At 39.4% G+C, this 21409-nt stretch overlaps 1 protein-coding gene across 2 annotated transcripts in view; it reads left to right on the plus strand.

Moving 5' to 3' along the window:
- C1H1orf87 (chromosome 1 C1orf87 homolog) overlaps positions 1 to 21409 on the plus strand; it is an 83267-nt gene that overhangs the window by 39403 nt on the left and 22455 nt on the right. For both annotated transcript variants that reach the window (XM_028833091.2, XM_015140894.3), the window contains exons 7-8: positions 1327 to 1492; positions 9492 to 9589. In XM_028833091.2, coding sequence (XP_028688924.2) covers positions 1327 to 1492; positions 9492 to 9589 — 264 coding nt within the window. The remainder of the gene's footprint in view (positions 1 to 1326; positions 1493 to 9491; positions 9590 to 21409) is intronic.

The raw sequence follows: 21409 nt of genomic DNA on the forward strand, positions 1-21409 counted from the left end.
TAATTTGGAGCCAAAGCTTGTGTGAGAGTCCCAGAGCCAAAAAAAATAAAAAGGAGATAATATGACCTTTGGACAAAGTTATATACATCTGATATGAATCAATTCCAGGTACTGTACAAGATCCCTGGGAAACAGTAAGGAACAAAACAGACTTGACCTCTTAGAGCAGACTACTAGGGAGGAAGTCAGACTTGAAAAAATAAGGAAATAGAGATGTGACTACAAGTTGAAGGAGACCTATTAAGGAAAAGAACAAAGCACTATGAATAAGTGTATCAATCAGGGGTGTGCAGGAGCCAGACATGAGGGCCGATGATGCACACCTCTTCCCAACTCCTCATTCAGCAATGTCACAGTGGTAGCCTGAAATCAACCATGGTGGGAGTATTTATACCAGGGAAATCAGTAATGCAACAAATTAGGGCTTTATCTTGCAGAGCTGATTGTTAAAGATTTACCAGTATACCACTGAAAGAAACCCGATGTAGATGGGTAGAAGTTGGGCAGTGTCATGGACTGTCCCTCTAGGGAACTTGGTGTTTAACTTGAAACAATGGAAAACAGCAAAAGCTTCACAGAGGAAGCAATAGTCTGCCTGGATCTGGAGGAACAAATACATTTGGCTGTTAGATGAGTAAACATATCAAACCAGTTTCATAAAATCAGTGACTAAAACATCTCACCCTGTTGCTTTTCACCTATTATTTAAAATAATGATAGTCAGTTAGACAGACCATCTTAATAATTATGTACATTTGCATGCCAGACTGTAAGTAATTACTCCCAAACATTTCTGGGTTTTTCAGATATAAGGAGCAGAGTCAAGGTTAATGCAGGAAATTCAACTGGTTCAGGATTTCCTCCCAGGGAACTAGGTTCTCTTGGTATGGGGATCTGGTGGAATCTGCTTTGCTTTGCTTGTGGCAGTGAGCAGTTTAGAAATTTCATTTGCATCAGTAATTATCTGAGTTGAAGAAAAGCAAAATCAAGCAGGTAAACTACTATGATTACTTATTTTTTGTCTCAACCTAGAAAAAAATACAGTTATAACAATAGATTAACAATTTTGGCCTTTGGTGTAGTCAGATTGGTTGATGCCTCTTGGAAAAGAGATGATAGAGCTCACTCAGATGGAGCAGGTACAATTTAAGCTATGAAATATCTGCCTGCAGCCTCATGACCAGGTTCCCAAGACTGAGAGGGCCTTCGTGTATGGGCTTGCTGGTTCCACAGTGTGTAGCAAAGTTGAGAGATGTAGTAGGAAAGCATGCAGCTGCTTTGAGTGGATCATCTTTTCATAGCCTTCCCCATTTCCCTTCCAATCAGCACTCCACCTCAACACTCCAGCTCACAGCCAGAAGTGAACAGGAGTCTGTTGGAGATTTTGAAGATGGCACTAAGGACAACCAATGGCAGACTCAACATAGAAAATCTCAATCTGAGTTTTCGAAAAGAAGATCGCTCATTCTCTGGCTGCCTTCCTCCACCTAAGGTAACCAAAATTCAATTTCAGATTTGTTCCTCTATAAAGGCTACTTTAGGGCATTGGGTCTATAGTAATAAGGCACAGGACTGATCTGTATTCTGCCTGTGGAATACATTACACAAGTGTTTGTTTTCTTTGCTTGAGAAGTGAAAAACAAGGCAGAAAAGGAATTGTGAAATGTACAGGAATTGTGAAATTGATCCAGGAATTATTTATACTGGGTTGTTTTATGTTAATAATAGAGGATATAACAACACCCAAATAATATTTCATAATGGAAAACAACTATTTTTTCAAGGCCAAATGTTTATTTCTCACACTCTTTCCTGGCTTCCAATAAGAACAGCATGTGGTGTCCCATCCCTGAGGAAAACCAAATTTTAGGGACCAATGTAATTTACTGCCGGTAGAGGTTACCATGCTGTTTTGGAGCATTAATTAATAGTGCAGATGCGCTTCATGGAAGAGAATCCAGAACCATAATAATTCATGGAACTGCTGCAGCCAAGTAAATCCCATCATAAGGCTACTATGGATACAGGTAAAATAATAACTACCACTACTACTGTAACTCTATTAGCAACACCTCATCATCACTACACTTTTACTAAGTGCCAAGCACTGTGCTAAATGCTTTGCTTACATTATCTCATATAACACTTACAAAGTTAATTCTGTACAAAATACTACAAAATCTAGGTAGTCCTTACAATACCCATTTAATAAATTTTTTAAATTGAGTCTCGCCGGGCATGGTGGCTCATGCCTGTAATCCCAGCACTTTAGGAAGCTGAGGTGGATGGATCACAAGGTCAGGAGTTCAAGACCAACCTGGCCAATACGGTGAAATCCCGTCTCTACTAAAAATACAAAAAAAAAATTAGCCTGGTGTGGTGGAGCATGCCTGTAATCCCAGCCGCTCGGGAGGCTAAAGCAGGAAAATTGCTTGAACCCGGGAGGCAGAGGTTGCAGTGAGCCGAGATCACGCCACTGCACTCCAGCCTGGGTGACAGAGCGAGACTCTGTCTCAAAAAAAAACAACGGAGTCTCGAAGAGGCCAATTGAATCACCCAAGAGTCACAGCTAACAAGTGGCAGGGCCAGGATTCAAACTCCAGAAGAGTTATGGAAACTGAGAGGCAGAATCGGCACTTCATTAGGTAGAAGATATCTGGATGATTCCATTGAGTTCAATATACAAGAGTTAGAATTCCAGAAGATTAGAAAGAATTGGAAATTATAGGCCAAAAACTTCCTGTTAGAAAGACTGGAAAATGCCTTTCATCTAGGCATACAGAGATTAGAATTGAGGGAGTCAGAGAATTTAAAAAACAGTGATGTTTACTAAGGAGCAAGGACATGATATGTTGAAAATGAGTTCTTATTCTAGGATAAAAGCATTTTTCTTTTAACTTCTGTATTAAAATCAACTGTGCAAAGGCAAAACTGTGTGTGTGTGTGTGTGTGTGTGTGTGTGTGTGTGTGTGTGTGTGTTTGAATATTATACATGCAAGCATATTTCATGAGAAAGAGAGATAGAGCATTCTAGGAGAGTCCACACAGCACATGTGGCCTTGTTTGTGAGAAGATCTACAGAAATAGTCTCTTAGTCTAAAAATTCTTAGCCGCAATTTTTTCTTAGATTAGAAACCACATAACCCAATGGCGAAGTTTGAATTTTCTCAGATGATACTCATAGAATGAAACATAAACAACTTGAAAATCAAAATATGTTTACTAAAGCTCTTTAAGTCTCAGATTTTCCACTGGCAAATCTGGGTCCCAAATATCTACCTCCTGTGTCTATGTGAGGATTAAATAAAATAAATATGTGGAGGCATTTAGCATACTATCTGATTTATAAGGCCCTCACTGTATATGCTTCCTTTCCTTCTTATAAAAAAGAAATCAGTGTTTGGTGAGGGTCTCGCTTCAAAACAGCCTAAGAAAGGAGAATCTTCCCACAGTCAAGTGATGGCCACATTGAGGTCTGGTTGTCAGGGCAGACCTTGAATCTTGAATGCTCTTCTCCCCACAGCCATCCCTGAAAGCTTAACTTTATGGTTCAGATCCAAAGAAATGGGGTACATTTTCCTTGAAGCTGGTCTGCCTTTCATGAGCCATCTGGCATCTCTTAAGACATCTGGAACTCACTCAGAGCATAATACAGTTCTGGGAGGCACGTAAAATAGAATTCTGTTTCCCCAGAACATGAGGCGAATTGAGGCCGAAGGGACGTTGGAAACAGAAGCAGCCACTATGATACCTCTACTCCCTTACTCCTTAACATGAGACTTCAGAGTGGACAAGGAAAGGTTATGACTGAGTTAAAAGGTTTCTTTTTTTTGCGGGGGTGGGGGGGTTGTTTTGGCCAGTAGCTCTGAATTTCCTTTGGGTGCAGGAGAGAGAATCACAGACTCTGAAAGCTATGCACTTTCTGTCCAGAAAGATTTAAAAAAAATTTTAAAAGCACATCCACATAGCCACCATTTCAGAGGGTTCAAAAATCATCTGTAATTTCCAAGATAAATAAATGCAGTTTTAAAGGATATTCTACGGGTCTTGTCACTAAAATCAATGGAATTTGACCATATACAAAGGTCTGTATAGAAGTATATAAAGGATCTGCCATCTTCATTCTATGGACTCACTCATCCTGTTCCTCTAGCATACCTTCAACGCAATGATGGTTTCTGTTAGGACTGCCAAGGCAATGTGGATACACATTCATTTATTTATTAACTTCCCTGATCATTATCCAAGTCAGGTGTAGATTCAATAGGGTTGTAGAACCTAAGACATTCTATGCATGCAGGCTCAGTTTAACCCTTTTACATAATCCATATTCTTCAGCATTTGAACTCATCCTCTTTCTGCTTCACAGCACAAACCCCTCCCAAACTGCTCCCAAACCTGCCTCCCAGGAGGAGCTAGCTGGAACATAGGTTGTTTTAATTACTCTTTGCTTCATTTTCATGTAGCTTCCTCATCATCAGGAGGAAGTCCCCTTACTGACAGCCTGGGTTTGTGAATGTGAAGTTCATTCTTGTGGCAAGACTCTAGCTAAGACATGTGTTTAAGTGGACCAGGACTTTAAGACCTCCTGTAGTTTGTCAGATTCTATTTTCACATTTAGTGTTTTCTATAACTTTAAGCTCTGCCTTAAAAGTATAAAAAAGATTTTTACTAACTTTGAATCTTTCTCCTCTTCCAATGCAACAGTCACCTTTCTGATCAATATGGCATATTTAATCCATTCTTGCATTTGACATAATACTCACTCATTGTGTTCTGGGCATTGAAGTAGGAACTGAGGACAACAGACTTTTATGGTTTGGGCTCCTGAGTTCTCCAGGAGCTCAGGGGAAAGGCAATGTTTTAAATATGTCATCACAATTCTGTGTGACAGTGTAATGATGGCAGTGACTTTGAACACAGAGAAGGAACACCAATGTGCCCTCACCTGAAAGCTCTCCAGAGGAGATGATGTAAACACTAAATCTTAGAGGACAGGCGAGTTTGGCAAAGAATGAGGGGACAGGGCGGCTGGGCATGGGGGCTCACGCTTGTAATCCCAGCACATTGGGAGGCTAAAGTGGGCAGATCACAAGGTCAAGAGATGGATACCATCCTGGCCAACATGGTGAAACCCTTTCTCTACTAAAAATAAAAAAATTAGCCAGGCATGGTGGCACACACTACTCATGGACATGGTAGTCCCAGCTACTTGGGAGGCTGAGGCAGGAGAATCGCTTGAACCCAGGAGGCAGAGGTTGCAGTGAGCCGAGATCCTGCCACTGCCCTCCAGCCTGGGTGACAGAGGCAAGACTTATTTAAAAAAAAAAAACAAAACAAAAAAAAACTTGGAGACAGAGGAAGAGATGGGAAAGTGTGAAAGTGTTCTCGGTAAAAGTCGCAATGTGAAAGCACTGACATGACAGCATGGCTAATTCAGGAAACTGTAAGTCCTGCTCAAGTCAACTTTAGAATGGAAAGTAGGAGCCAGTTTATGAAGGGTCTTTGTAAGGAGCGTGAATTTCATACTGAAGGTCCAAAGGAACCATTGAAGGATATTAAACAAGTGAATGATATGATCAGATTCAAATGAGAAAAAAGAGCATTCCAATCGAATTTGGAGAATGGATTAGAAGCAGGCAAAACTGGGGGCAGAGAGACGTTTTAGAAGGCTGTTTCAATCATCCAGGCAAGAAATTATGAGGGTTTAAGCCAAGGCAGTACCAGGAGGGATGGAGACATCAAGGAGGTAGAAAAGCAAGTCTTGATGACTAATTGGATAGGGGCCCCGACTTGGGAGAAATAAAGAATGACTTCCAAGGTTCTAGCTTTGGCAACCTGATGGACAGTGGTGCCATTCTCTGAGATAGGAAACAGAAAAGGAGTAATTGAGAGGGGTAGAGGAAGGAGTGATGAGTTCAGTTTTGAACATGCTGATCTGGCTAGAGAGGTGAAAACTGAATAGTGATTTAAGACTTTTCAATATGGAGTGGAATTCATAGTAGTTAAGATTACCCAGGGATGTAATGACAAGTGAGAATGGAAGAAGGCTGAGGAGAGCACTCATTGCTAAGGAGTGGTAAACAAAGAGAAGCCAACAAAGGAAATTCAAAACAATCAAAGGAGACATAGGAGTGGTTTAAAAAAAAAAAAAGCAAAATACAAAGAGAGTTTGGAGAAGGGTGGCAATGATCAGCCATGTCTCATGCTGCAACGAGATCATCTATAAATAGGATTGAAAAGTATACATTAAATTTAAAACCATGGAGATTCCTAGTAACGTGGTAAACATAGTTTAAGCAGAATGAAGAGGTAAAATGCAAATGGAGCTATCTGTGGGAAAAGAGGGAGCTGAGACACTGTGCACTGCTCTTTCAAGGAGCATTTTGGGGAAATGAATGTTTATTTCACATGTAATTTTTAATAACAGATATTTTATTTACTTCTGGTTAAAAACATTTCCTTAATAAACAGAAGAAACTACATAGAAACATTTTCTTACCAAGGGTCCTCATTATGAATATTGATGTTTTAAAGGATTTTAATAATAATCGTGACTAACATGGAATTGCTGTTATTTTCTGGTAGATGTTTCTGTTGTGCCTCTATAATTGGCAGCAGTCCGTTCTTAGCAGCTATCAATCAGTCTGCTTCTAGGAACCCTGATGTACTATTTCTAATATGCTGTTCATTTTAGCCTAAAGCAAAACTCAATGTTGCCAGAAGTAAGTGATCTGTTTGTAGAATATTCTCTTAATATTGATGTTCAAAAATATATCAATATGTTCTAATCATGAAGATAGTTCAGTTCTTATTTATGGAGTAAAATGGCCTAGCATGACCAATCTCTGACTCTTGAACTTTATTTTTTTGCCCATCTCCACTCATGCATATGCCACTCTTCAGTGAATTCAACTCCTGCATTCATGGCCTCTTTCACTCATATATACATTTATTAAATAATTATTGATCCTTTATGTTTCAATACTGTGCTAGTCAATGGTGATAAGAAAATGAATGAAACCCAATTCCAGTCCTGAGTAAGCCACCACCTTGTAGAAATGCTCAACAAATAACAGCTAATTACTGCCCAACCTGAAAAGGGATATGATAGCAGAATGGATAATGTCAAAATAAATGCTGCTTCTAAAAAGCACCGTGCTTTTTCTCACCCATATTTACACATGCTTTTCCTCTGCCTAGAATGCCCCTCAACTCCTTATTCTTCTAGCAAACTCTATTTATTTTTTCATGATTCAAATCAATCTTTTTTTTTTCCTCTTCTAAGCTTCCCTGACATTTCTCCTCTATACGTAGGAACATGCGAGTTTCAAATCCAGATTGGTTGTCTTTCCTTTCATACAGACAAATGAGGATGAGCTTTTTGTTGTCATTTTAAAATGTTGGTTTTATGATTATTCAAGTATGGTGAGACCAACAGATCAGGAAATGAGATGATTGCTACCGAAAAGATAGTTTGTTTCTCATGGTTGCTGAAAGGAGAGGGCACCCCACACCCTGCAGGGCCAGGCCACACCTTGCAAGGCCAGAGGAAGCACTGGGTTCTGTCAGGAGGCAGAGAGAATGAGGGGAATGTGGGCACGAGACTTTCTGTGGGTTTTCGGGAAGGAATGGACAGAGCAGAGTAAGCAGGCTTAGGATTGGCTAGCTTGCATAACCAGCAGGCTCTGTACCTGGCCCCAGGGTGGTTAGAGCAGGTAAATAGTGGCTCTGTGAGCGCATCAATAAAATACATGGTTGGGGTATGGGCTTTGGATAAGTTGGTTAGGTGATAAAAGTCACACTTCAGGAAGGGCAGTCTCTCCAGGGTCAGCAAAGCCCACGAAGGCTGAAGTATCAATATAAAAAGATAGGTTTAAAACAGGCACTACACTGAACTTCCTCTAAAAATAGTAACAGTGACTAAAAATACAGGTCAAGTATCTCTTGTCTGAAATATTTGGGACCAGAAGTGTTTTGGATTTTGAATGTTTATTGGATTTGGGATAGTTACGTATATGTAATGAACTATCTTGGGGACAGAACTTCAAATCTAAACATGAAATTTATTTTTGTTTCATATATCACTTATACACATGGCCTGGAGGTAACTTCATACAATAATTGTAATAATTTTGTGCATGAAATGAGGTTTGTGTTAAATACTAATGTGTAGAATTCCGCACTTGTGGTTTCCTGTCAGCACTCAAAAAGTTTCAGATTTTGGATTTTTGGATTAGGAATGCTCAACCGTAGTTATGTTTGTACTAAATAGCTATTTTTAGTAGCTGCTTTTTTATATATATTTATTTACATAGTTATTATTAGAAATGTCCAATTTAGTGTAAATAGTCCACACACTAAACTCGACATTTGTTTTTTCCTTTCTTCTCCCCTTCCTTCCTTGATACCCTGCTATTTCTCTCTCTCTCCCTCCCTTGTTTCCTCTCTTCTTTCTTCTTCCATTTCTCTATTTTCCTTCTCTCTTCTTTCCCCTACTCTCCCCTCTTCTCTCTTCTTTCCTTTCTCCCTCTGCTTCCTCTCTCCTCCCTCTGTCTTTTCTTTATTTCATCAAATATTAATCAAATGCCTACTAAGAGCCAGGCACTATTCTAAATGCTAACTTTATCATGAAATCCTCACAGAATCCTGGGAAGTAGGAAGTACTAGTCTTGTTTAATAAATGAAGCTGCAGCTATAAAAAGGTTAAGTAACTTCCCAAGATCAGAGAGATCACAGGAAGCAGACCTGTGCTCAAATAAGGTCTGTTTGATTCTACCATTTATATGTTTAACCATTATTCTAAATATACAACAAAAGTTACTACACCCTAAAAGTTTGAAATATTTGAATCTAAGTGTCACTTACCCACCAACCTGAGAACTGAACTAGTTTGTACTAGTTCAGAACAAGATTTAGAACATATTATGAACTTGGGAAACTTCAATGACACCTCATTCATTCATTCAACAAATATTTATCTGAGCATCTGGTTTCTAGACTAAGTTCCATAACTTATTAGCTATGTGACATTAAGGAAATACTTAATCTCTCCAAGTCTTTATTTCCTCATATATAAAATGTAGATAGTAATATTAACCCCACTAATACAACAAGCTTGTTTTGCAAATAGAAGTGGATGAAACAAAAACATTTAGCAATTCACCTATATAATGAAGTATATAATACAGAGGCATTGACTACCCATTCCATGGCTGATAAAAATGTAAGATCAGCATTTCAAACCCCAGTGGCTTCTGAGTAATGAAGTATGCCTCTGTGTCAACTGTATAAAAACTTGCTGGTAAGCATTCAGTTGCACATTCTTGTCCTAAATCATATCCTGAAGGATACCTCAATGGTAGAATATACTGCTGGGTATTAATTCTTTGTCAAAAAAATATAGCTTCTAATTATGAGAAAAATATTAATTGTATCCTATTGAAACATTTTGTATTCTAGTGAAATCTTTTTTTTTTTCAAACTTGTAGGTCAGGGCTATATGTGGGAAGCATGGATTGTATCTGACCCTGAGCCTGCTGGAAACATTGCTTAACCATCAAGATTTGGGTTACCAAAATGAAATAAAGTAAGTCAACTTTTGCTAAGAACTGAATATTTGTATCCACCACCCCTTCCCCAAATGATATGGTGAAGCCTTAACTTCAAATATGATGGTTTTTGGAGACTGGCTTTGGGAGGTGATTAGGTTTAGATGAAGTCATACAGGTAAAACCCCTATGATGAAATTATTGTCTTTGTAACGAGAGGAACAGACATGAGAGTTTCCTGTCTCTTCCATGTGAAGATACAAAAGGTAGCCATCTATAAGTCAGGAAGAGGGTCCTCACCAAAAATTAACCTGCCAGCACCTTGATCTTGGATTTTCTAGACTCCTACCTAGGGAATGACATTTTGTGAGAGCAGCCTGAATTTTTTATTCACTCTGTCTTCTGTTAGGATATCAAACACTAGATCTGCCTTTAGAGTGGGAGTTCTGTGTGTGAAGCGATCGATTTCATCACTTGGTAGAGTTAAGAAGGTTTGCTTTTTTTGTGACCAGAGGGTCTTCTTCGCTGTAGAAAAACAAAGCAGGAAACTTCCACCTACAACCATTACAGACTATCAGGGACTAGATTTACCATTCCACCTTTAACAACTAAAAATATATGACAAAAATATAGGACAAAATATGTGAAGCAGTGATTCTCAGACATCGAATGGCAAACAGCACAGAACAGTGACTCCTGGGAGAAGAAAAACAAAGCAAGTGAGCCTAGCTCATTGCATAGGAATGGGGAATTCAAGCAGAGCCCAGCATTCTCCCTGAGTTAAAGCGACAGAGTTTCGAGTTCAGGAAGGCCAAAAAGACTAAAATGCACAGTACAGAGGAGTAGAGAAGTGAGAAATCCCCAGGGAGCCCTCTCTGGAGATTTCTAAGAGTTACCCTTAAATCTTCATGTGAGTGCTGGCTAATGTATCCATTTGAGGCAACTACCCAAGGCCAGGGAAAGTAACACCAAAAGAAAGATGTAGAAACATCATTAGATCTCATATAGGATTGGGAATACTTCATGTTTCCACCAGCTAGTGAAGAAGATCTTGTACCACATATGGCATTGAGTAGAAACCTTAAAAAAGTACAGCGTTGTAATGATGGTGCCAAATTACCCCCAGACAAACTCAACAAATCTTAAAAGTCTAACAAAGCTTGAAAATGATCAAATGTTTTTGAGCAACTTAATTATATCTAAGAACAAAGTCCCCCAACTTCAAAGGAACAGAAAATTTTGATCAACAATGCAAAAATCACAGTTTCTAAAATGTATACAAAAATTGCTGAGCACAAAAAGAAGCAGGAAAATTAGGACGTATTATTCAGAGAAAAACCAGTTAATACAAGCAGAATCCTAAACAACACGGATAATACAGTTAGTAAACAAGCATGTTAAAAGAGCACTTATAAATACACTTCACCTGTTCAAGAAGGCATAGGAAGACGTGAACATAATGAAAGGTATGGAAGATTTAAAAAGATCCAAATACAACTTCTGGAGATTAAAAAAAAAAATACACTGTCTTCTCCACTACAACATGTAACCCCAGTGTAATAATGTGAAAAACCCTAAACAATTCACAACAGAGACATTCTACACAATGCCTAGCCAGTGCTCCACAAAATTGTGAAGACCATTGAAAATGAGGAAGATCTGAGAAACTGTCCCAGCCAACAAGAACATAAGAGGACATGAAGACTAAATGTTATGGGATAGCCTGGAGGGAATCTGGAACAGAAAAGGAATATTAGGTAAAAACTAAGGATATTGGAATTATGGACTTTAGTTAATCATAATGTATGAATATTGGTCCATTAATCATAGCAATAGTATCATATGAATGTAAGATATTGACCAAAAGGGAAACCAAGTATGAAGCATGTGAAAATTCTCCGTACTACCTTGAATTTTTTCTGTAAAATCTAAGACTACTTTAAAAAAATAAGGTTTATTTTAAAAATACAATACCTGAAAGAAAAATGTTTGTTATGGAAGCAATGGAAGATAATACACACAATAACAAATAAGTGAGTTTGACGACACAGATATAGACACTATGTAAAATAAAACTCAGTGTGAAAAAATGAGGGAAAAACTAACAGAGCATCATTGGGTCTTGTGACACCAGCAACCTAATACATGGGAAACTGGAGTCTCAGAAAAGGAAGAGAGGGATGAAGGGAAGAAAAGTATGTTGAACAAATAATAGCTGCAATTTTTTCAAATTTGGGGTAAACTATAAAGACATGGACCCAAGGAGCTCAATGAACTTCAGACACAAGAAATTTGAAATAAACCATGCAAAAGTTCATTGTGATCAAATTGTTTAACCCAGTGGTAAAGAAAAAACCTTAAAAGCACACAGAGAAAAAGACAAATTATAGTAGGCTTCCCTTTTCTGTGGTTTCACTTTCTATGACTTCAGTTACCAATGGTCTGAAAATATTAAATGGAAAATTCCAGAAATAAGCAAGTTATAAATTTTAAGTTGTGCACCATTCTGAGCAGCATGAAGAAATCTTATTCTATCCTGCTTGGTTCTGCCTGGGACATGATCATACCTTCATCCAACATATCCATGCTGTATATGTTACCCCTCTGTTGGTCACTTAGTAGCTGTCTTTGTTGTCAGATTGACTGTCATGGTATCACAGTGCTTGTGTTCAAGTAATTCTTATTGTGCTTATTAATGGCCTCAAAGCAAAAAAGTAATAATGCTGGCAACTTGCATATGCCAAAGATAAACTGTAAAGTAATTTCTTATGTAAAAAGGTGAAAGCTCGCAACTTAATGAGGAAAATAAATGTATGCTGAGTTTGCTAAGATCTACGAAAAGCACAAATCTTCTGTTCGTACAATTGTGAAGAAGGAAAAAGAAATTTGTGCATAGGACATATATAGGGTTCAGTACTAGCTGTGGTTTCAGGTATCCACGATGGGTCTTGGAATATACACCGTGTAGATAAGGGGAAACTACTACAATTTCCTTCTCAAATTTTTGGTAGAATTCACCAGTGAACCCAATTGGGCCTGGAACTTGCTGTTTTGAAAGATTATTAATTATTGATTTAATTTATTTAATTAGCAAATCAACTTATATCCAGAATCTGGTTCCCTGTCACCCCTTCTATTGTTACTTAACAACACCCATCCACACTACCATTATCTTTCTCCTGGATTTCTGTAATAGCCTCCTAACTGAACTCTATTTCTACTCTTATACCTAATTTATCCTCACTCCTACAGCTATTATAATCTATTAATAAACCTAAAAGAGTTCACATCATTACTCTTCTCAAAACACTGCAAGAGTATGTTATTACATGTAGAAGGCAAAAAAAAAAAAAAAAAATCAAAGTCCTCTACACGAGCTGCTCCCCCATCACTTCTCTGGCTCCATCTAAAATTTCCTTTCCCTAATCTGTTCCAGTTACACCATGCCTCTTTTCTTCCTAAAACACACCATGTAGACTTCAGCTTAGCACCTATCCTTTGAATGTTCCCTCTACCTTGAAAGCTCTTCCCACAGATACCCTTATGCTAACTCCCTCACCTTCTTCAAGTTTTTGCTCAAATATCTCCTTGTCAATGAGACCTACACTAACCACCCTATTTAAAGCTGTGGTCCCCATCCTTTGTTCCCCTTAAGCTAGTCTTCTTGTGTTTTCTTTTATACACTTATCAACCTCTAATGAATTAGGTAATTTGCTGATTTATCATCTGTTTAGTTATTATCTGTATCTCCCTGACAGACAGTAGATGATAGTGCCACAGGGAAGAAAGGGTCTTTGTTTTATTCATTGATGTATTCCAAAGTGTCTAGAGCAGTGCCTGGTACATAGTAGGTTCTCAATAAATATTTATTGACTTGAACTGAATTGGGGGTTGGGGATACATTGACTTGAATTGAATTAGAGGGGTGATCCCTCAAAATATTCTCAGGGATGCAGATACATAAATTCTTCTCAGTCCCTATCTCATGAGCAACTTGAAGAAGGCCTTCCTTACCCAAGTCATCAAAATCAGGTCCCTTGGGCTGTACTCTGTCATGGCACCCAGTCATTTTATTTGCTAACACTTATCACTATTTGTAATTATGTGTGTATTTGCGTTATTTGTTAGTTTAAAGTCTACATAGTGATCTCCATGCTAGCAAGGGGCATGACTATTTTCCTCACACTATATTTCCAACATCTAGCCTAGTACTTGGCTGTATTAGTCTGTTCTCACAGTGCTATAAGGAACTACATGAGACTGAGTAATTTCTGAAGAAAAGAAGTTTAACTGACTCATAGTTCTGTAGGCTGTACAGTAAGAATGGATGGGAGGTCTCAGGAAACTTACAATCACAGTGAAAGGCAAAGGGGAAGCAAACACGTCTTACCATGGCAAATCAGGAGAGAGAGAAAGAGAGACAGCGAGAGGGGAAGTGGCACAGTTTTTTTGTTTTGTTTTGTTTTGATTTTTTAATTATACTTTAAGTTCTAGGGTACATGTGCAGTTTTAAACCATCAAACCTCATGAGAACTCACTCACCATCATGACAACAGCATGGGGGAAATCCGCCCTCATGACCCAATCACCTCCCACTAGGCCCTTCCTTCAGTACATGGAGATTACAATTTGACATGAGATTTGGGTGGGGACACAGACTCAAGCAATATCATTCTGCCCCCAGGTCCTCCCAAGTCTCATGTTCTTTTTACATTTCGAAGCCAATCATGCCTTCCCAACAGTCCCCTAAAGTCTTAACTCATTCCAGCATTAATGCAAAAGTCCAAGTCCAAAGTCTCATCTGAGACAAGGCAAATCTCTTCTACCTATGAGCCTGTAAAATCAAAAACAAGTCAGTTGCTTCCAAGATACAGTGGGGGTACAGGCATTGGGTAAATGCTCCCATTCCGAAAGGAAGAAATGGGCCAAAACAAAGGAGCTACAGTACCCATGCAAGTCCAAAACCCAGCAGGGCAGTTATTAAATCTTAAAGCTCCAAAATAATTTCTTTTGACTCTATGTCTCACATCCAGAGCACACTGATGCAAGGGGTGGGTTCCTAAGGGTTTGGGCAGCTCTGCCCCTGTGGTTCTTCAGGGTACAACTCCTTTGGCTGCTTTCACAAGCTTGCATTGAATGCCTGTGGCTTTTCCAGGTACATGGTTGAAAGCTGTCACTGGATTTACCATGCTGGGGTCTGGAGGACTGTACACCCTCTTTTTACAACTCCACTAGGCAGTCCCCTAGTGGGGACTCTGTACAGGAGCTCCAATCCCACATTTCCCCACTGCACTGCCCTAGTGGAGGTTCTCCATTAGGGCTCCACCCCTTCAGCAGACTTCTGCCTGAACATCCAGGCATTTCCATACATCCTCTGAAATCTAGGCAAAGGCTCCCAAACTCTTGCCTTCTGCACATCCACAGGCCCAACACTCCATGGAAGCTACAAAGTCTTGGGGCTTGCACCCTCTGAAGCCATGGCTTGTGCTGTGCCTTGGTCCCTTTCAGCCGCAGCTGGAGCTGGAGCAACTGGGATGCAGGGCACCACGTCCTGAGGCTACACAGAGCAGTGGGGCCCTGGACCCAATCCATGAAGCTATTTTTCCCTCCCAGGCCTCCAGGCCTGTGATGGGAGGGGCTGCCAAGATCTCTGAAATGACCTGGAGACATTTTTCCCATTGTCCTGGCTATTAATATATAGCTCCTCATCACTTATGCAAATTTCTGCAGCCAGCTTGACTTTCTCCCCAGAAAATGTGCTTTTCCTTTCTACCTCATAGTCAGGCTACAAATTTTCCAAACTTTTTTTCTCTGCTTCCCTTTTAAACATAAATTGCAATTTTAGACCATCTCTTTGTAAATGCTTATGACTGTACATTTTTAGACACAACCAGGTCACATCTTGAATGCTTTGCTGCTTAGAAATTTCTTCTGCCAGATACCCTAAATCACTTCTCTCAAGTTCAAAGTTCCACAGATCTCTAAGGCAGGGGCAAAATATTGCCAGTCTTTTTGCTAAAGCATAGAAAGAGGGACCTTTACTCCATTTCCCAAAAAGTTCCTCATTCTCATTTGAGACCACCTCAGCCTGGACGTCATTGTCCATATCACTGTCAGCATTTTGATCAAAACCATTCAACAAGTCTCTAGGAAGTTTCAAATTTTTTTCCCACATCTTCCTGTCTTCTTCTGAGCCCTCCAAAATGTTTCAACCTTTGCCCATTACCCAGTTTGGAAGTCACTTCCACATTTTCATGTATCTTTATAGTAGTGCCCCACTCTCCTGGTACCAATTTTCTCTGTCAGTCTGTTTTTACATTGCTGTAAGGAACTACCTGAGACTGGGTAATTTATGAAGAAAAGAGGTTTAATTGACTTATAGATTTACAGGCTTAACAGGAAGGATGGCTGAGAGGCCATAGGAAACTTAACGATCAAGGCAAAAGGCAAAGGGAAAGCAAGCATACCTTACTATGGCAAAGCAGGAGAGAGAGAGAGACAGTGAAGGGGGATGTGCCACACTTTTAAACTATCAGATCTTGTGAAAACTATCACGAGAACAGCATGGGGGAAATCTGCCCCCATGATCCAATCACCTGCCACCAGGCCCCTCCTTCAACACATGGAGAATACACTTTGACATTAGATTTGGGTGGGGACACAAAGCCAAACCATGTCATTGCCACATGATAGGTACACAGTAAATGTTTGAGGAATTTACTTATTCATTTATTTAGCAAGCATTTACTGGGTACCTACTACATACCAAGCACTACTCTTACACACTAGGAATATAGATATGAAAAAAACAAAGCCCCTTTGCTCATGAAACTGACATTCTAATGGGAAAGATAAATAATACCTAAGTTAGAATATATGGCATATCACATGGAGCAATACAGAAAAATGAAGGGTAAAGGTTATGAGGCACATCAATCAATGAACATATGAATAATGAGGTTATGATACTGAGCTTAGTCAATGAATTTCCACTATGCCAGCTTTGGACATGAGAGTCTGCCTTCTTTAAAACCTTGGGGGTGGTTGGATGAATGAGAGGGGTGTGGCTAAGCTGGAAACGCAGAAAACTAAGCTAAGAGCTGAGTAGAAAATCGCAAGACTAAAATTAATACCAAAAAGGCACCAATCTAAAGGAAGAAAAAGCAAGTATCAAAGCTCACATTATACTTATACATAGTAGAGACTCAATAGATGTTTGTTGATTAAAAATTGAGATCCAGAACCAAGATTCCAAGAATTAGGAATATGAGACCAAAAGAAAATGGGGAGCAAATAAGGTTAAGCTACTTATTATCCTACCAACACTCTCAGTTTCTCACTGTTTTTGTGCAGATCAGAGAAGCACACTGATTTCTTTACTCACCTGTCTTTGTCTTTTAAATGTTCAAGGATATCAAAACCGTAAGAACTAAAAAATAATTGCATTTATAAGAAATAAACCTGTTTCATCCCTAAACAGTCATTGGCTAAAGCTTCTTTTGTTGAATTAAATCCGTTTTGTTAAGGGCTTTGTACGCAAACCTATATCCTTAAGAGATTAAAGATGCAATTTAGACACACATTTTAGAAGCTGAATGCACGAATCATTATTTTAGTACATATTGTCCATTAATCTGCTGTTCAATTGGGAACCCACTTGGAATGTGGCTGCTTGCTAATTAGCAGGATTCTAGTGCTGAGCTGCTTCCTGACTAAATGTCCTTTAGAATCAATAAAACATCAGGAGGGATTATGGTGATGTGGGATTAGCCCCATCTAACCAAATAAAATGAGTTGTGTTTCCTCCTTAAACTGTCATGTTGTAAGAGTTGACGAGAGGAGCAATTTCACAAACCCTGTTACAAAGTTGTTGTTGTTGTTGTTTTAACATTGAGATTTGTTTTTTTGCCATTTGCCTACCAATTAGCAGAGACATTAGTGAATGACTGCCAGGATAAGGCGATTTTGAGAAAGACTTGATTACGATTTCAAATCTCTACTCTGAATCACCCTTATGTAAAATGAGTTCAGGTTGTGTTGGATGGAAATTATCATCCGTGTTCTTGGCCAGAAACATGTAAATCAGAATTAGCATTTAATGTTTCTGTGTGACTTTGCAATAAATGGTAATTAAGGAGGGCAGAGAGAGAACAGGAGGCAAACTAATACTCTAAAATTGTATTGGCAAAATTAAATGCTTCAAACCAGTTTAAAACACATGCACACAAGCCAAATTCTGTTGGGGGAAGGGATAAATAATAAAGCTGCTATGGAAGCTTCATGAATAGAGGGGAGCAATTGACACAGCCGCAAGCAGGACTTATCATACACATCTGGCCCATTATTGAGAGTGCAATTAAGTTGAAAAAGACTGGTTTTGCTAATCCCAGGAACAACCAGAGGATTTTAGAAGATGAAGGAAACATGAGGTGTCTGATTAAGCAATTACTTATAAAGGGAATAGGAAAAGTGTTAGGTAGCAAGCTATTAGAGATATGGTATAGATCTGCCCATTGGCTGTGCCTTAGAAATCAGACCTGCTGCCTTTTCTCTTCCAGAAAATAATAATAAGTGCTTTATAAATATTAACTCTTTTAATTATTACAACTTTTCCTTGAAGTAGGTATATTATTTTTCAAGTGAGGAAACTGAGCCACAGAGGCACAGAGAGGCTAAAACCAATACACAAGTAATAAATGAATTCATCAATAAGGCTAAGTCAAATGTAGGCTCTCTACCTTCAGTCTCGTCTCTTGGTCACTACACTACACTGAGTCTCCTACAAGTCCTATGAAACTCAGTTTATAAGATAATGGCTAGGCACAGAGGCTTTAGCCAAACGCCTAAGTTCCAGAGCTGGCTTCACCCTTGGGCTTGATGCTAAAGAGAATTCTAGATTACACTTTAGTATCTCTTGCCCCCTCCTCCAGGACCCAGGAGGAATGTAAGGTATGAATACCAAAGAGGGAAACATTTAAGCTCCAGGGGCAGGTATTATCCAAAGAAGCCCAGAGGTTGGAAGCAACCTTTCCTTACCAGATCACATGGCTTAAACAACAGAGATTTATTTTCTCACAGTTGTGGAGGCTAGAAGTCCAAGATCAAGGTGTCAGTAGGTTTAGTTTCTTCGAAGGCCTCTCTCCTTGGCTTGGCTAACTCTCAAAAGTTAGGCTTCTTTGATTAGGGCTGTTAAAGGCTGAATTGTATCCCTCCAAAGTTCACATATTGAAGTGTTAATCCCTAGCACTTCAGAATATGGCTATATTTGGAGGGCCTTTTAAAGAAGTGATAGGCTGGTTATGGTGGCTTATGCCTGTAATCCCAACACTTTGGGAGGCGGAGGTGAGCAGATCACTTGAGGTCAGGAGTTCAACACCAGCCTGACCAACCTGGGAAAACCCTGCCTCTACTAAAAATACAAAAATTAGCTGGCATGGTGGCACATGCCTGCAGTCCCAGCTACTCTCGAGGCTGAGGCATGAGAATTGCTTGAACCTAGGAAGGAGAGTTTGTAGTGAGCTGAGATCGTACCACTGCACTCCAGCCTGGGTGACAAAGTGAGACTCTGTCCCCCAAAAACTAAAAATAAAGAAGTGATAACTGAGTTAAAATGAGACTGTTAGTTTGGGTTCTAATCCAATCTGAAGGGTGTCCTTATAGGAAGTGGACATTTGGAGACACAAAGAGACACCAGGGATGTACGTGCACAGAGGAAAGACCATGCACAGAGAACACAGCAAGAAAGTGGCCATCTGCAAGCCAAGGAGAGAGGCCTTGGAAGAAACTAAACCTACTGACACCTTGATCTTGGACTTCCAGCCTCCAGAACTGTGAGAAAATAAATTTCTGTTGTTTAAGCCATGTGATCTGCGGTATTTTGTTATGGCAGCCTGTCTGAGACCATTTGGACTGCCATAACAGAATACTATTGACTTGGTGGTTTAAAAAAAACATAAATTTATTTCTCAGATTTCTGGAGGTCAGGAAGTCCAAGATCAAGACACAAGCAGATTTAGTGTTTGGTGAGGGTCCACTTCCTTAGAGACAGATGTTTTTTCACTGTGACCTCCTATGGTGAAAGCAGAAAAAGGTCTCTCTTAGGCCTCCTTTATAAGAATACTAATCCCATGCATGAGGGCTCTGCCCTCCATGGCCTAATCACTTTCCTAAGACCATAGCTCCTAATACCATGAGAGTGAGGATTTCAGTACATGAATGTGGGGGAGATATAAACATTTAGACCATAACACAACCCCAGCAAACTAATATAGTCCCTAAAGGCTAAAGGCCTCTTCAGTAATCCTCCTGTCTGACTCCTCCTCCTGGCATATTTTGTTTCCCTTGACTGAAGTAGAAGATTACAGGATTCTGAAGGCAATTCTTCAAATCATGGGACTTAATTTCTGATCCTGGCAGTCTGAACAGAGCTGACTCTTTATCAATATTCTATACTATGTCTCAGCTGAGCTTGGTGGGATTTGTAGGAGCTATCCAGGTAAGGGACAGGGAAAAGTATTTCAGAGATAAGGAGCCGTATGTGCTGAGACAAAAGCCAAGCAAAAATAAGGTTGGAGAACTACATACTGTTCATTATGGCTGGAACATACATTTCAGGAGGCAAAAAGGTAATGGGCTTAGGAGGTGAACACCGGCAAACCTTTTGACTTAAGCCTTCATAACCCTCACAGAACAGCATGCCAGCTGAAACTACCTTCATCAGTGTTACAAGGATGTTCCAGTAAAATAGCCTACATTTTGTGTGTTTAGTGCATTTAGGTTTGTTTGGTTTTCTAATGTATGAGGCTTTTTGTATAAAATAACATCTGCCTAACAACCCCTAACTAAAATTTCTATGAAGAAGGAAAGAGACAAACAATACAGGAGTAGCAAAAACTGACTAATAGGGACTCTAGTGTCAGAATGTACCAAAAAATTCTTCACTAACTATAATAAATGGAATGTGGGAAAATAAATGAGTTGCACGCCCCAAGCTGTGCCCTATCCACCTATAAGAAGTGCAGAAAACAGAAAATACTTTATCCCTTCACCACAATCTTCCCCTTGATTTGGGGACCCAAGTCTTGACCAACAAGAAAATTACACAAGTGCTGTTTTCTTGTACAGCCTGAGCACTATGGTTCCCACGTCTCCTTTCCCTCCCTCCCCTGCCCAAGGATACACACATGTATACTTAATCACACACAACTCTTCTGTGCCTATTTGGAGAGCTCAACTATCAAGAATGACAGCAGAAAGTTGAAGTAAGCGAGGTGGGAAAGGGAAAATATGACTATGATGCTTGCATCTGATGAAGGTAATATCTGATAATAAAGTTGTAGAGGTTAGTACAGAGAGGAAGATCACTGTCTGTTGTATATGATGAGGAGCATTAGCTTATGGCATACTATACCAATATGGGGTATGCGATATACAACAAATGTAGTGAGAAGATCCTATCTCTGCCCTATCAAGGTGTACCAGGTGTATGCCTGAGAGGCACCAGGAGTGGATGAAAGTTGTCATCTGCCCTTGACTTCCGGTCTAGTGAGCAGTGAGCAAGGCCAAAGGAAATCAATGCAACTCATCTGCTGGGTTTTACTGAACACGAATAGATACTCATTTGAAGCATAATACCTAATTTTTAAAAAACACACACACTACAAAACATGGAAAGGGAGCCACAATTCTGCAGGCTCCAAATCTCAACAGACCTTTTAAATTGATCTACTCTAAGAAAAATTTAGAAAACCATTGATTTTTTTGTAGAGTATAAGAAGCCATGTCCTCTACTGAAATGAATTGGAAAGTAATCAACATAATGAGATTAAAAGGACACAAAAATGAAACTTAAAAAGCAC

Source organism: Macaca mulatta, chromosome 1, assembly GCF_049350105.2.
Source record: "Macaca mulatta isolate MMU2019108-1 chromosome 1, T2T-MMU8v2.0, whole genome shotgun sequence".
Classification (NCBI taxonomy): Eukaryota; Metazoa; Chordata; class Mammalia; order Primates; family Cercopithecidae; genus Macaca; species Macaca mulatta.